Here is a 17484-nt window from a genome sequence, read left to right on the forward strand (position 1 = left end):
CCAGATGATGAGGTATTAAGGCGATACCGTCTGCCGCTCCAAATCATCATAGACACTCTCTCATTAATAGAGAGTGATCTTGAACGGCAAATTGACAGTCCTACAGCAATACCACCACTCACTGCCCTCTCACAGCACTCACTCAGCACACAGACCTCCATCCCAGCTCACTCATGCACACCCCCATAGCACACACACTAACTCAGTTACTGCCTACCTTACAGCACCACATACTCCCCCCTTCACTGTCCCCTCACAGCACCACATACTGCCCCCTTCAGTGCCTGTATAAACATCACAGCACACCTCTCCCCCTCACGGCATAGAACAAAACTCCCCTCACAGCACAGAACTCCACTGTCCTTACAGCACAGAACCCCTCTTTCCTCACAGCACAGAACCCCTCTCCTCACATCACAGAACTCCCTCCCCTCACAACATAGATCCCTCAACACAGATCCTTCTCCCCTCACATCACAGACCTCTCTTCCCTCACAGCACATAACCCCTCCCCTCAAAGCAGACCCCTCTCACCTCACAGCACAGACCCCTCTCCCCTTACAGCACAGATCCTCTTCCAGGAATCGCCGGTCCGTAGGGAGGGGGCAGGGATAAAATTACATGAATCGCTGCATTTTAGCTCCACTTCCTCCCCACGGACTTGCGATTTGCTGCATTTTCTGTGATGGGAAGAAGGCAGCCAGGTCTGTGCTGCGGGGGATGGTGCTCGGCAGAGGTGGGATGGTCTGGAGGTGGGGCTCGGCAGATGTGGGTGGGTCTGGGGGCGTGGACTATGCAATTGCGTCATCATACCCGGCCCCCCACTATGCAATGCTGAGATTAACGGCATTGTTAAATGGGGACGGAGCCACCATGACGTGATTCAACATTGATTGCGTCATCACCAGGGAAATGGGTGGCTCCAAACCCACGGGGGACTTGCCAGCAGCTGTGACACTGTAACGTAGCGATTTGCATGGATACACCCGCAGTTGTACACCGAATATAGGCATGCTGCACATCATTTTAATCACCAGCAGCTGCTTGTATGTCCTATTCGCATCACTGTGCGAAAAAGATGTATTTGTAGGTAAAAAGTCACATGAAAAGACAATTGGCACTGCCAGGTCATGCCACGGAATGGCGCGACTACAATGGCTGTTTAACGCACAAGGAGGATAGATGTATGAGGACACATCTGTAGTTAAACATGCCTAAAAGCTTTCTCACTAAAAGAGCAGGATGACAGTTCTCCCTTGAAGGACTGTAGAATGGCACCAAAGGTACAGTATGTTAACGCATAGCCCTGACAACCATGCATCTGCTTAATTTTTCTGTTTCTCCTACCCACTTCCACTGCACATTAAACTGCCTGTCTCTACCATTTTATTTCTCCATCAGCAATCATTGTTTCTCTTCCTATATGTCAGCAGCCATGAAGTGTCCTGCAGTGTTTTCTGCACCCACCTCACTGATAGACACAAACTGTGCGGGTGGCAGGTGGTACAGGAGACTTGCCCTCACTGGCCATTCCGGCAGAGTAAGCAAGTATGACCCAATGGCTGGTCACAACCCTTCAGCGGGCCCTTTCCATTGCATTTGCCTAGTGGAGCCATCATGCCCCAGACTGACACTCAGGGCCGATGCTAAGGTCTCCCTGCTCTGCAGGGCCAACAGAGTGTATGGCGCCGGCCCTGCCGACACTGTATATAGGATTCATGCTTCCTGACATTAAGGAATCCAGGTGATGTTTTGGGGCACTGTAAGAGTGTGTTTAAAATCATTTTTAAAAACCCCCCAGTAAACCTGATTGATTAGGAAGTCATACACTAGTCTCTTGGCCGTTACGGGAGAGTAAGCAAGTATGACCCAATGGCTGGTCACACCCCTTCAGCAGGCTCCATCCATTGCATTTCCCTGGCAGAGCCTTCATGCCCCAGACTGACACTCAGGGCCGGTGCTAGGGTTCGGCCGGTGCTAGGGTTCGGCGCCCCCCCTGCAAACTCTGAATTTGCTCCCTCCCTTCCATTTTTCATAAAGGGACAGTGCACAAGCTCCAGTCTCCGGCTACAGGGAGGGAGTCGCTGGGCACACACCGGTAACACAACCTCAGTGGGTGCCCGGCAATTGGAGAAGGCAGCGCGGTAGTGCCTCTCTAGCCCAGCGCCTCCCGACAGAGCATATGGCGCCGGCCCTGTCGACACTGTATATAGGATTCATGCTTCCTGACATTAAGGAATCCAGGTGATGTTTTGTGGCACAGCAAGAGCATGTTAACACAATAACCCCCCCCCCCCCCCCCCATATAACCATGACTGATTAGGAAGTCATACACCAGCACTCAGTCAAAGCAGAAAAACGGGTTGGGTATGAAATCCCAACAGTGCAAACCCGACGGTGGAGAATCTCGATGGCGGTGATAAGTAACCTAACCCACTCCCTACCCTAACCCTCCCATAGTGATGCCTAACCCTAACCTCCTTGGGAGGAGCCTAACCCTAACATTCCCCCAGTGGTGCCTAACCCCCCCCTTCTCATACCCTAAACCTAACCCTCCTGGCGGGGGTGCATAACTCTAACCTCCCCCTACGGTGGTGCCTAACCCTAATCCTCCCTTCCCACAGCCTAACCGTCCCTGGGGGGTCCCTAACCCTAATTCCCCCCCCCCGGGTCCCTAACCCTAACTCCCCCCCCCCGGGTCCCTAAACCTAACTCCCCTTCCTCGGGCTAACCACGCATACTTACCTGGATCCATCGTTCGGGATTCCGGCGGTCGAGATGCCGTTATCTTGATGCCCAGAAAAAGAAGTCTTTGAGTATTCAGTATTGTGCACTTTTGCACATTCCCAAAAAAGTATTTTGATCAGTTACATTCGTACTACAAATCTTAGCAGGTGAAGTTGCCGTCCAGAAAAGAAGATAGATGCCCACTGGAGCCATCACAAACTCATTTGCAACTGCCTACACATACGCAGACCATACGCAAGAACGAGGAACATTGACTGTTAGGGTAGCCCTATGGCTACACAGACTGGCTGCAGCAGTAGCGACACAGGCACTACATTTCACTATGTACATGATCGCAGCTGACAACAGATACACGCCCCTATGACACACCTCCATTTTTTATTCGACTCTCCGTTACCTCCCCCAAACGGTCCCTCCCTGTCAATCACTCTACAATATATATCCCAGTGTGAGTGCGATCACAATAGCATCTTTGCACAGGCCCAGTGCGATCTCTGTGCATGTGCAGTCTGCAGATAATCGCTCACTTGCATGAACATCGGCGAGTGCGTACAAACATGAATTAGGCCCATTGTGTGAACTATTGAAGGTACTACTGACAGGTTGGCTGCCTATGCAACACAGGAATAGTATCTCTCCGCCCACAGGACCGATGCCGTGTGGACGAAAGATCGAATGACATATGATCAGATTATTGAGGATGCACACACACTGGTGGATAGGTGTGTATTTTACCCAGCGTAAGGGGTCTATTCATGAAGCAATGAAGTGAAGCTGAAAACAGGTCACTTCCCTGCTTTGTGATGTTCATAGAGCAAGGTACCTTTGGAGAAGCTTATTACTTCTCCAGCGAGGCACCTGCTCCTGTATGTATTGCATCACCATACATCTGTATGGCGAGTGCGATCCGTTACTCTACTAGCACTGCATTAGCCATCTCAGGATGATGTAAGCAGTGCTGTTAAAGGAGAAGAGAAGCAAAGACAGCTGTCTTCTTGCCTTCTCCCTGTTGTCTCTGCCCCCTTTTCTGCCAGCAGCCAATCAGAGGTGCCCAGGGTATATGCATATCCCGGGTCACCTCCTGCTGAGTGCCCCCGTTCACCAAGTGCTCCCCCGTCCTACACCTGCCCCGCTATTGTAATGTGACCCGGCATGTGCATATGCCGGGTCACCTCCAGCCGGATTACCTGCTGCCTCCGCGCCCCCCATTCCTACCCCTGCAGCCGCTAAGTAAGGTGACCCGGCGTGTGCATAGGCATCCTAACTGCCCACTGCCCCCCTTCGTACCTTCCCCTGCCGCCGCCATAAGGACCTGCACAGACACCGATGCATGCGCAGAACAAAGAAACACCCCCGGAGATGCAGAGAAGAAGCGAAGACCGTATCACAGGACCTGGATATGCCGCTTCGCTTCAGTAAAGAGGTAAGTGTACATGAATTGCTACTTATCAAAACTATAGATCGCATCAAAGAGATGCGATGTATAGTGATATGTAGAGATGTGCGGGTTCAGTTTCTCGGTTCTTTTCGCCACATTAGCGCAAGTTCGGATTAGTTTGAATTTATCTTATTGGCTATCCGGGTCTCATGTGTTTTGGATAGCCAATAAAATAAATCCAAACTAATACGAACTTGCGCTAATGTGGTGAAAAGAACAGAGTAAAACCTAACCCGTTTTTAGTGATAGGGGTCTATTCATGAAGATATGTGTTATAGAATTGATACTTATCACTAGAGATGTGCGGGTTCGGTTTTACGCAGTTCTTTTCGCCAAATTAGCGCAAGTTTGGATTACTTTGGATTTGGCTTATTGGCTATCCAAAAGGGATTGGTACGATATCCTGACACTTGGGATTCCGACTGTCAACAGACTAACAGCGGCATCCCGATGCCTACAATCCCACAGGGGAATAGTAAGTAGTGTTCCCCTGCCCTATTCACCCCCTAACCCTCCTTTACTATACCCTAACACTAACCCTCCCTACCCCGAACCCTAACCTTCCTGGTTGGTGCCTAAACCATACTTTCCCCCTTTAGGGACTAACCCTCCCCCCTTAGTGCCTAATGCTAACTTCCCCCTGATGGTGCCTAACATTAACCTCCCCCCTCCCACAGCCTAGCCCTAATTCCCCACAGGGTGCCTAAACCTAACCCTCCCCCTCCGTAGCTTACAGCTAAGGGTGCATGCTGTACATACGAATGGGATGCGGCTGTCGGGATTCAGGCGTCAGCATCTCCAGCCATGTCGGGATTCCGGCATCGGTCTTCTAGCGCTGATCATGATTCCGGCAGCTAGCATTCCAGCCGTAGGTACAGTATATTTACTACATCCCATCCAAAACATGGGAGTCGGATAACCAATAAGATAAATCCGATCTAATCCGAACTTGCGCTATTGTGGCGAAAAGAACCAAGTAAAACCAAACCCGCACATCTCTAGTAACACTTCTATAACGCATATCTTCATGAATATAGACCCCTTAGTTCCTTAACGTTAATAGACGCTTTCAACAACAGTTTAAGACAAATTAGATAAAAGACCTTAAATGAAATGAAGTATGCCTTCACTGAATATACAGTCATTGTAAAAGCCTCAACAACCCCTCTGTAAATTGCCAGTCAAGTGAGGAAAATCACTAATAGGTAGGTGTGTGAATTGGAAAATCCTCCGCGCCGCTTGGGGGCGCCCGCGGCTGCGTGGCTGGCGGAAGCGGCTCTGTTATTGTACGGAACGCTCTCCCCGTGCTGCTGCGGGCTGGGAGGAGGGGGAGGGTCACGTGAGGCTGCGCTGTTCCCTGTAGAGAGAAGTTCCTGGTTGTCGCGGGCGAGTGTCCGGGCTTTCCGTACGGTGTCGGGCGCTGGAGGCCGCGGGGTGTGAGGGGGAGCCGTGCTCGCTGTGTGAGGTAAATAGGCAGCAGGATAGTGCACAGAGAGCTGCAGGAAGGCAGAAGAGAGTAGAGGATTATGGGACTTGTAGTCCCAGAGCAGCTTCTCTTCCCCCCTTCATAGCTGCTAGTGCTTACTTGCCATGCTAGTGTTACCTATGGGGACTTGTTATCTCGAGTGCTGTGACCTCCACTACTATGAATTAAAGGAAGTCAGAACATTCCTTCTGTATGCCCTACTTGCTATAGGGGTGTGTAGTGTGGGGATGCCGGTCAGTCACTCGCTGCATTCCCAGCCAGGATGCCTGGACAGAAATACTCCACAGCTGACGACTTGTATCTTGTTTCACAGCTTGGTCCCTCAGTCATTGGGAAATAGTACAAAGGCCACATAAAGGTCCAGCTGATTCATTAAGAACAACACAGTGTGGAAAAATAAATACGTGCTATGTTGTAAAGATGTTTTGCTTGGTGTATTTAAAAACCACTATACTGGGGCTAACAGAGTAGGAAGCAAAACCAAACAAAAAAAAACTACTACTAGTAAACTTTGCACCTGGACAAAACATGTGCTGCAAATACATTTTGTTTTTATTTTGCAAGCATGGCCAATGCTGACTGCTTTTGCATGTAGCCTATAAATGCAGGACACCAGCTTTATTATTACACTGAAGTTTAGGTTTGGACATGCCCCTCCCAAATCCATTTATCTGCACATTTTCATCTCCCCGTACGGCAGTGCCACATGGTTTTGCCAAGGTGCAAAGTTGCTTGCTTTTGTTGCTTAGCTCCCAACTCTGAATCGATCCCATTGTGTGCGTACTACAGCAAAATTAAAATGGTTTTGATTCTAAATTGCCGCATGAGTCCTCAGATTGATTCTGTATTAATCTGGGTCATGGTTATAAAATCGTCCGGTACACACTAAACGATGTCTAGTGTATAGCGACGGGAACCGGCGAAGTGCCACCTTCGGCAAGTGCATACTCTCTTTCCGATGCCGGCAGCGATGAAGCGGGGGCAGTTTTGCATTCGGCAGCATGGCCATCGCTAACTATGTCGCCTGGGAGTGTGCATAGTCAGCGGGAACACACTAGATGATGTGCCCGATATCTCCTCCGTTCGGATGAGATATCGTCTACTGTATAAAATGTAGGGGTAGGTCTGTGTGCGAACAGTGTTCTTTTACAGTACTATATTCTGTTATGTGTTAATGATGTCCTCTGGGAATACTTGGCTGATGGAAACAGAAAAGGTTCTCCTCCTAAGCACTGGTACCATGTTGACAACATTGAAATCTGTTTCCATGGACAAATGCTGCCGTAGAGCACTTTTATCCATTCACATCCATCCATAGTAGATAATCAGCCATAGAATCGCCAGCCTCTGGGGCCCATAAAGAGGTGTTTTTTTTTCTATTCGTGGCACAGAATTATACAAAAATGTGTAAATGGCCCTAAAAGTACAGAATGAAGACACGCTCCATCTGCCCACCAGCAACCCTGTCTTCCGTTACACCGACAGTAAACACTTTAGCACATGGTTGCTAACAGTTCATTAGATAAATATTAATCTGATGCTCCTTGTATGTATAAGAGAGGCAGATATGGGCTGTAAACTGTGGTGCCACTTATAGATGCACTACAAAATTATTGGCAGTGAATGGGAACTTGTCAGCCAGAGGGTTGGGGGACAATACTATGCAATCCTGCGATCATACTGTCACGTCACTTAGATTTCCTTGCAGGTAGAAAGCTGTTAAAGATATGGAAGATGTGACTTGCGCCTCCCATGCAAAGGATTATTTGAAAAATTGATGTAACTTTGGTGATGTCCAAATAGACAGGGTTTACGGTTATATAGCGGCTACACCCATCTAAAGTCCTGATTACAGAGCTCAAACTATGGGCAATTGAATTGCTACGTCAGGCGCCCATCACTGACAGTCATTGGTGAAAATAATTGAGTTGCCCCCGCAAAGGATTCAATTCAACGCGAATAGAATAGCACTGGGAAGGAACTCCCGGAGCTATTCAATTCAGCGAGCTGCTATGTCGGAGAATGCCCGTTCGCGCCATGGTGTTTAGTCGTGAGAGTCGGCATTCTCCGTCTTAAGTGCCTGCCACGATGCTGTGTCCGCCACACTGAGGGCAGAAAATGGCATCGCGCCAGTAGTTTTGTTGGATTTCTGGATCGGTGCGAGAAAAAATCCTTCAGTCGGGCTTAACAGTGCGCTGAATTGAATAGCTCTGGGAGCTCCTTCCTGGCGCTATTCAATTTGCGTTGAATTGAGCTCATTGTCTGTTGCACACGAGATGTGGCTATTTGGTGCGATTTAAGCAAAGTTGTATGTGGACACATCTGTATTGGAGTCTGGAGTGACTCCTTAAGGTCTCCCCTTTTTACACTAAAGTATCAGATGTAAATATGGGTTGTTTTTGCTGATATCAGGCATTTTATGTGTGCAGAATTTGCTATTCAGTTAATTTTAAAAGGACTGACTGTTATATGACCTGACAATGATTTCTTTCTTACTGTAACGATGAGAAAGTACATTATGTTTTGTCTGATAACATGTTTGCCTAGCTGTAACACTGAAATGCTGCACAGGGTGATAGTCACAGGAGACCTTGGCTGCCAGCTGCTGTGCCCTGATAGGGAGTTACTAGGAAAGTATCAGTCTGCATGAGTTCTGCATGAGCTGGGAGGTAACAAATTCTGCCTATACCACTTATCGGTAGTTTTATAACAGTGATATAATATTACTACTTTGAACACGTAGTTATTTATTATCTTGGTGTTTTTTTTTGTTTGTTCATCTAACAAATCGGTCCAGTAATCAATCGAGGATCTTCTATTTTTGATCTCTTCTAACAAGTGTACAACATAGACGTTTTATTAAGGAATGGGAGTATGTGAAGATTGAGAGCTGCCTGGAGGATCTGAAAGCTGTATTGATAGATGTCTGAGTGTCATGTTGGGACACTGAGCATAGAAAGCTTATTTTATGCTTTAGAATATTTTTTTTCTTTTGGAACAAAGAGAGAGTGTGAAAATGTATTTATATTGGTTTATAATAGCTATTTAATATAGAAAAAAACACTTGGGTATATTGTGTGTAGAAATGTTCCATAATGCCAGCTAATGCTTATTGCCAAACTCCTAGTATTCTTGCTTGCATGATTTGTTTGTCTTTTTTTATGCACTCTTCCTCATGTTAAGCTGGGTACACATAATTCTGATCACTTGCAGATCAGATAAACCCTCCGATTCAGTGGCGTAAGTTCATCCCAGACGCCCGGAGGCAAGTTATAATTTGGTGCCCCCCATCACAGCCGCTGACGCTGTAATGTAGGAATTTGCATGCAGACAGGCTATAGATAGAGGAAGGCAGTAGCTGATGGTCTGACATGGAGCTCTCCACTAGTGTATGGTGGCTTCTCAGGTGGCGGGAAGAGGTGCATGTATTGGGCGGCCGTGACGGTACACTCCGGGTACATAGTTACAGTGGGGTGAATATGTTGTGGACAATGGAGGAGGTGCCCCTTCAGAGCTGGAGCCCGGCGGCAGGCGCCTCTGTTGTCTCCCATAGTTCTGCCCCTGCTCCGATTGGAGCGTTTATCCGATCAGTGTGACCCCCGTACACACTGAGCTATTTCTGAGCTAGTTCTTCAATGGATCGGGAGGTCGGGCATTTTAGATATTAAACTGCACATAATAAAGAGACCTTACGATTCGACTGTTTGCAGGAGCGTTTTAAGCCATTTAGCGGCTAACGCTCCTGCATACACACCTTTACAATTATCTGGGCGATCAGCCGATATTGGGTGATTGACCAGATTATTGTATAGGTGAGTACCCAGCTTTACATCACACATTGCAAAAGTGCTCCATGATTAACTGTAAAGGAAGGAAAGTACTTTATAAAGATTCATTCATAAAGAAGAGCATGTTTCTACATTTCTAATAGATGTATGCACTTGACACAGCTGGAGGCTGGCGTGACGTGGGTGTCTCTAGCAGGAATACTATGGCATTATGAAGCTGTCAGAACCTCTGTGATGACACACTGCATTCATTTACTAACACAGTTTCCTTGTCACGTCATCGCTACAGCGGTAAATATTCTGCATGGAGGTTTTCTATTATAGCTAAAGTCTTCTATATGGGCAGAGAATGTGCAGTGCTAGAGCGATGAGACAATTTCTAGTAGATCAAACAATGCAGGGACTGACAGTGTGGAACATTCATACCCATTTTCCACCAAAATCCCGGGTCACGGTTCCAAGCTGGGTCAGACCCGGGATTTACCCCATTTCCACTGTGGCGCCGACCTGGAATATCCCAGTTTGGCGCCGTTCACACTGCACACGGGTGCAGTGCTGGCGCAAGGAGATTATGTAATTACAAAGCGCGGGAGGCGCTAGATCTCCCCTGAACGCCAGACCGGAGCAGACCGGTGACCATGGGAGGGGGTCTTTTCCAGGGGGGTTTTTATTCGGAAGCTGTCTGTGACAGATTTCACCGGGGAGGGAGAGATTACAGCCTTCCCGTATGAAGTGGAGATGGGGTAACCTTAACCATCTGGACCATACAGGGAGGCAAATCTCTCCCTCCCCGGTTACAGCTGTCACAGACAGTTACTGAATACCAGCTAAATCACCATGCAATAAACGGGTCCCGGGTTGGACGACCTGGGTTACCCGTTTACACTGAGCGTTTCCCGGGTTTTACACGTGTAAAACCTGCTGGAGACCCGGGAAGAAATGCCTGGTCAATTGACCCAGGATTTTTTCCTAGGACCCTTTTCCACTGAGCCGCCACCCTGGTTGACACGGCAATAACCCGGGTTTTTGCGGCAGTGGAAAAGGGTATAATAGACTAAGGTTTTGTAAAGGAATCCTAGTCTAGCCGCTGTATTCAAAATAAACTGTTGAAGTCTGATTAGGACAGGAATATAGGCCTTAAAATAATCAATGCGATAGATTGAGTGAACACTTCAATATATGTGTGTAGTGTTCACTCTAGCTCCGGCGGCAGGCAGGCGCCGTAGCTAGAGAAGGGTGCGTGCCATTGAAAAGGGGGTGTGTCTATAAGATGCGTCACCCTTTTTGTCAGTCTTGGGGTCATGCCCGGCACTTACGGACACGCCGGGCAGCCCCAAAGCGCTGATGACATGGAGAATAGATGCCGGGCGCATGCGCCTGGCGTCTATTCACTGGCGGTGACCGAGTCACTGCACATTTCCCCACGCGTGGGACACTGCAACCCGCGGGTGAAGACGGCACCCGCAGGCTGTGGGGGCAGGGCGCTTTTTGCCCTCCAGAAGGAGTGCAGGGCGCCGAGCCCCGCTAAAACAGCCTAGCGGGAACGCTATGTGTGTGGGGAATATTCCTTACATGTGATGCCTCTAAAAAGATTTAATTTTCATGTAAAAATGTAGCTTGAAATATAGCCGCATACTAGGTAGCGCAAGTTTTTACTGCGGGTAAAACCCATACCAATGCTTTTTGCTATTAAGTTAGAAATCTGCGTTAATACAGTTTGCCGTGGGATAAATGTTAGTTTGCACCTCCAGACTAAGTGAAAACTAGGAAACTGTCCTTATTGTAATGTAAAAATGTCAGGACATAGTGCAGTACCTCTCCCAATGAATCAACACATAACTGACCATTTGTCTTTTACAAAAATGCCCTGAAAAATTGATTTTGTTTTAAGTAATTCTTGAAAGCATATTATCAGAAATGTAGTGAAATAATCTATATTATTGATATGCATGTCCATAGGGGATGCAGTCAGGAAGCCGACGGTCAAAATGCCGTCCGCCGGCTTCCCGACTGTCTAATCCTGGCAGGGGTCTAATGACAGGCGTTGAAGTCCCGTCGCCTGTCATTTTGCCTATGCCGGGAGCCCGACATACCACGTGGGGGTAGGGTTAGGTTAGGGGCTCCCGTGGGGGACTTAGAGTTAGGTTTAGGTTAGGGGAAGGGGGGGGGTTAGGGTTAGCCCCCCCCCCCCCCCCCGGGAGACTTAGGTTTAGGCTGCGATGAAGGGGGGGTTAGGTTTAGGCACTTGGGGGGGAGGTTAGGGTTAGACACCCCTAGGGGGGTGGTTAGGTTAGTAATAGATAAAATACTTACCTGTCGGGATCTTCACTGCCGGTCTTCCACCGTCGGGATTCCACCGTTCAAAGATGTCGTTATCGTTCATATCGTTTAAAAAAAAATCACCCAGTGTGTATGGGGCTTTAGTCTTTCGAAGTTTGGGTACCACAAACAGGGAGATGTAAAAATTGGACAGAGAGATGAGGAGTAGCTGAGAGCTGTGAGCATGAAGACAGAAGAGTTTAATTGAACTCTTAAAGGAAACTGTTTGTCTAAGGGTGTCAGCATAATTATAAATCAGCTTATTGCGCAAAACTGTTACAATAATAAGAACGGCAGGGGATGTAGACACCATGTGTATTATAATTTTAATAGTTAAAATAAGATCACAAAGAGCATATTTATGAGATGGTATTGAGGTGTGAACAACATAATTTAGAGAGTACTTAAATATGAGAAGTGAAAGATGTCACAATTGAATATAAGCTCTATGCAAAAGTGTTTTATTAAGTGAAGATGTCAGGTGGCTTAATGTAAGGTCTTGTCCGCATATGTGGATATCTTTAGTATGCTTTTTGCATTCCATATCGAGTGCACACAAATAATTAAAAAAAAAAAATATATATATATATATATATAAAATAAACAATACGGTCCGGCACTCCTCTGACTTGATGTAGATTGCCCAGGTGCCCTCTTTATCAATGTTTGTACAAAATTAGAGAAAAAGACAGCGGCACTCAGGGTCTTCAAAATTCAATAACGTGTATTCAAATGTCACAGCATAAATTCTATGTTTCGAGGCGCGTAGACCCTTTGTCACGGTGTGAGTAACTCACACCTTGACAAAGGGGCTACGCGTCCCGAAACGTTTGATTTATGCTGTGACATTTGAATACACGTTATTGAATTTTAAAGTCCCTGAGTGCCGCTGTCTTTTTTTTTTTCTCTCTTTTGTGTGTGTGTGGGTATATATATATATATATATATATATATATATATATATATTTATATTATTTTATAGTACTGTGAAAAGTTTCAGGCAGGTGTGGAAAAATTGTTGCAAAGTAAGGATGCTTTAAAAAAAATTGAAGTATTAATTTTATCAATTAACAAAATGCAAAGTGAATCAAAAGAAGAGAAATCTCAATCAAATCAATATTTGGTGTGACCACCCTTTGCCTTCAAAACAGCATCAATTTCTTGCACACAGTTTTTGAAGGAACTCTGCATTGAGGTTGTTCCAAACATCTTGGAGAACTAAGCACAGAACTCAAATCCTTCTGGCTCTTCATGTAATCCCAGACAGACTCAATTGGCGGAATTCAATTGTATTCACGACCCGCATCTCCCGTCTAAAGTGACAGGAGATCGCGGGCCGCTATGCAATTGTCCAAGATTTTCGTGCTGATCGCGCTCATAGAGGTCAGGTTTAGCCGCGTAAAGCAGCTAAACCCGACCAAAGTGCTGGGCGCGATCGCGAAAAGTGATGTTTGGGCGCCCAAACATAATTCCCCCATAGTAATGCCACCTGCATAAGTGCCCCTATAGAAATGCCCCCTTGAGCAGTGCTCCTATAGCAATGCCTCTGTAGTAGTGACCATATGGCAATGCCACTGTAGTAGTGCCATATAGTAATGCCCCCGTATTAGTGCCCATATGGTAATGCCCCCATATTAGTGCCCATATGGTAATGCCACCATAGTGCCGCTTACCCACCAAAAAAACAACTTCACCTTAAACCCCGCTCCCACGTCTGCCGCCGTCTGCCCTGCTGCTCCTCGGAACTATGGGGGAGACGTCATGACGTGTCTCCCATAGTGCCCGTGGGGAAAGCTGGAATTCAGGAGAGAACTTCAGCTTCCGCAGTGCTGCAGGGAAGGAGCCGGGCACCCGCTGGTAATAAAATCACCAGCTTGGAGCCCCCCTGCGTCACCAGGCTGGAGGACACTGGCGGGGGTGCAGGGGTGCACATGTACCTCCAGCCTCCACCTAGTTACGACCCTGCTGTATGTTTAGGGTTGTTCTTCTGCAGCAGAATAAATTTGGAGCCAATTAGAAGTCTCTTATGGTATTGCATGATGGATAAGTACCTGCCTGTATTTCTCAGCATTAAGAACACCATTAATCCTGACCAAATCCCCAACTCCATTTGCTGAAATGCAGCCCCAAACTTGCAAGGAAGCTCCACCATGCTTCATTGTTGCCAGCCGACACTAATTATTGTTCCGCTCTCCAGCCCTTCAGCAAACAAACCGCCTTCTATTACAGCCAAATATTTATAATTTTGACTTATGAGTCCAGAGCACCTGCTGCCATTTTTCTACACCCCAGTTCCTATGTTTTTGTGCATGGTTGAGTCGATTGGCCTTGTTTCAACATCGAAGATATGGCTTTTTAGCCGCAATTCTCACATGAAGACCACTTCTGGCCTGACGTCTCTGAACAGTAGATAGATGTACCTGGATCCCAATGTTATGGTTTCTGCCAGTTCCGAGCTGATGACACTGCTGGATATCTTCAGATTTCGAAGGGAAGTAAGCATGATGTGTGTTTCATCTGATGTACTAAGTTTCCTTGGCCGACCACTGCGTCTACGGTCCTAAATGTTGCCAGTTACTTTGTGCTTCTTCAAAAGAGCTTGAACAGCACATCTTGAATCCCCAGTCTGCTTTGAAATCTTTGCCTGGGAGAGACCTTGCTGATGCAGTATAACTACCTTGTGTCTTGTTGCTGTGCTCAGTCTTGTCATGCTGTATGGCCTGTGACATGAACTGTCTTCCACAAGCTCACCTTTGTAGCAGTGTTTGGCTGTTCTTCACCCAGTTCTAAGCCTCCTACACAGCTGTTTCTGTTTCAGTTAATGACTGTGTTTTACCCTACATATGAAAATGATGATCATTATCACCTGTTTGGTATGATTGGAGAAATCATAAACCTGACTATAATCCTACAAATTCCTGACTTTGTGCAAGTGTACCGAGAAGAATTGATGCTGTTTTGAAGGCAAAGGGTGGTCACACCAAATATTGATTTGATCTACATTTCTCTTCTGTTCATTCACTTTGCTAATTGATAAAATTAACACTTCATTTTTTTTTTTTTAAAGCAATCTTACTTTGCAGCAATTTTTCTACACCTGCCTAAATTTTTTGCACAGTATTGTGTAATATATACACACTCACACCTATGTAATACAAACTAGCATGTGGGGAAATTGATCATGGCAAAACACGGAGAGCTACTTTTGTCCTGACAGAGACACACCAGCGCAGTTATTTCAGTTATTTTAATTTGGGCCGGTCTTATCTAAGCATTTATACTCATTGAGACACTGTGACACCATCACCTTGACAAAGACAGTTGCTGTCTAAATGCGTTGGTTGTTTGGTGGTTTATGGACACATTTAACCTTTGCCAGTGATACTAACCATATGGTAAGGAATTTTTTGGGGGGTCCCTTAAGTTCTCTGCCATGTTGGTTTATGATTTCTAACAACAGCCTGGTATAAGGAATAAGAATTTTGGTGCATTGTCATCTTTTATATGTATATATAATTGTGGAATATTTTTTGAATGAATAAATACCCCTTAACCTATCTTTGAAGTGGGAGTAGTATTTCAGACTAAGCAAAGATTGAAAAAAACTGCTTCGGGAACATACAGTGCTGGTTACATGTAAGCATACATGTGAGCGTTTTTGCTTTACAAACGCGGACACGTGGTGATTTGAAGTTCTGTTTCTGAAGGGTGACTATGAGGGATAAAAGAAAAGATACCTTTATATGATTTCTACTTGGTCTTTGATGTGAGCATCATTACAATTTACCCCTTCCGACACGAGGTGTTCCACTCTTTATACCCTCACATGGTTGGGAGTCTACGGAAGATGTCTTTCAGACGGACTTTACTGTACTTTCTCTACTGAAGATTTATAAACATCATAAACGTAGTACACTATTGTGTTGTTTTTTATGTACGAACCCCTGATGTAAGAAAAATCAACTAATAGAAGATTCGAAGCATCAAAAAGACTTAAGTATTTGTATAAAATTGAGATTGATTTTGAATCTTTGGAATATTGTATCCTTACAGTGGAGCGCAAGGATTCTATTTTCCTTCCCTTACATATTTACTTTTCCAGTATAGATAACACTGGTAAGAATCCTGAGCTGCTCCTTTCCAGCACAAGGTCACTCTGTTTTTATTGATATTTCAGTTATTTTGTCTGTTTATGGAAAACACAGGCCCTGATTCAGAGCCGGACGCTCTGACAGAGCGCTCGCTCTGAATCAGGGCCGTTCTGGCCGCTCGCATAGCTGTGGGTGACCACCCACAGCTATAGTGAGCGGCCAAAATGATGGTCGCGATGGTCAAGACCATCTCGACCAAAGGGCTTGCGACGAGACCCTGCCATAAGGTCTCGCTGCCGCAAGCCCAGGAGTGCTTTTGGCTCTATCTCCGTCGTGCGCATGCACATTAGGGCAACATCAACCCGCTCGCGAGCGGATCAGAATCAGGCCCACAGTGCCTTGTTAAACTTCCTAAAACATATTTCATAGAGCAGAGGTTCCCTAACTCTGCCATTACAGTCCAGGGCCCTGATTCAGAGGCGCTCGCTCTGAATCAGGACGGGCCGGTTTTTGTTTTACCCCGGCCTCCAGGCCGCTTGCTAAGCTGTGGGTGACCACCCACAGCTTTAGCGGGCGGCCTGGCGATGGTTGCGATTATCGCGACCATCGGGCTTGCGACGAGACCCTTGTGGTAGGGTCTCGTCCACCGCAAGCCACAGTGAACTTCCTGCTCTAATAGAGCAGGAAGTTCACTACTGACATCACGTGTGATGTCACTAGGGCTGCTCACAAACGGCAGGCGTTCCTTCGGGAAGAGAGCAGGACAATCCTGTGGTTCTATATTCTAGTATTCCTAATAATGGTCTTGTTCTCCGCAAATGTTTTCCTGATTTGTGTGTATTTATACTCAACCAAGTTTCCAGCAGTGCCATTGCTTACTGATACTTTTGTTTCCAGGTACATATACACATGTAGAATGAAATTTAACTGGAAAAACAGACTATGAGGACTATATATATTTGAAATGCCCAGAAAAAGGAAGAGTTTGTCTGCCAGTCCTCAGAGGAAGATTTCAAATGCCAGCTCTTCATTAGCCTCCTCAGCTGTGCTGCCCCTTCCACCAACAATGAGCAGTAAGAAGGAAGAGATGTTTTGCAGCATGTGTGAGATGTTCCCCAACCTGGACCCTGCCTTGGTTGAGATGGTGCTCTCTGAATATACAGAAGGTACAAATCAGATGAATATATCTATGAATATATATTAAAGCAAATGTAAATAGATTGTTGGGTAATGGTTGTCTTTTCATCATGCACTGTAAACTCTTGACACCAATAATAATGTTTGTCCAGTGTTTCTAAAAGCAGTCCTTAAGTAAGCCTAACAGTGCATGTTTTCTAGGTATCCTTCAAGATTAACAAGTGATATAATTTATATCAGCTGTGGATCTTTTAAATTGTGTCTGTAATGAATACAGCTGTGCTGTATGGAAAACGCGCACTGCTAGGCTTCCCTGAGGACTGTATTTGGGAGACACTGGTCTATAAATGTTGACCTGAATTGTATGATTGGTCACCTTTTCTTGCAGGGAATTGCAATGTTTATCATCATTCGTAGCTGAGGGAAGGGAACAGACAAACCATTTACAACAGCATTGTGTCAGGACAGCTATAACCA

The 17484-nt window shown here is 46.2% G+C and overlaps 1 protein-coding gene across 2 annotated transcripts in view; it reads left to right on the forward strand.

Annotated features, from left to right (window-relative positions):
- Positions 1–5583: 5583 nt before the first annotated feature.
- Positions 5584–17484, forward strand: part of N4BP2 (NEDD4 binding protein 2) — a 56784-nt gene continuing 44883 nt past the window's right edge. For both annotated transcript variants that reach the window (XM_088450667.1, XM_088450668.1), the window contains exons 1-2: positions 5584–5651; positions 16768–17036. In XM_088450667.1, coding sequence (XP_088306793.1) covers positions 16835–17036 — 202 coding nt within the window. In that variant the 5' untranslated portion in view covers positions 5584–5651; positions 16768–16834. The remainder of the gene's footprint in view (positions 5652–16767; positions 17037–17484) is intronic.

This window comes from Taudactylus pleione, unplaced genomic scaffold (assembly GCF_031769625.1).
Source record: "Taudactylus pleione unplaced genomic scaffold, aTauple2 ptg000520l, whole genome shotgun sequence".
Classification (NCBI taxonomy): Eukaryota; Metazoa; Chordata; class Amphibia; order Anura; family Myobatrachidae; genus Taudactylus; species Taudactylus pleione.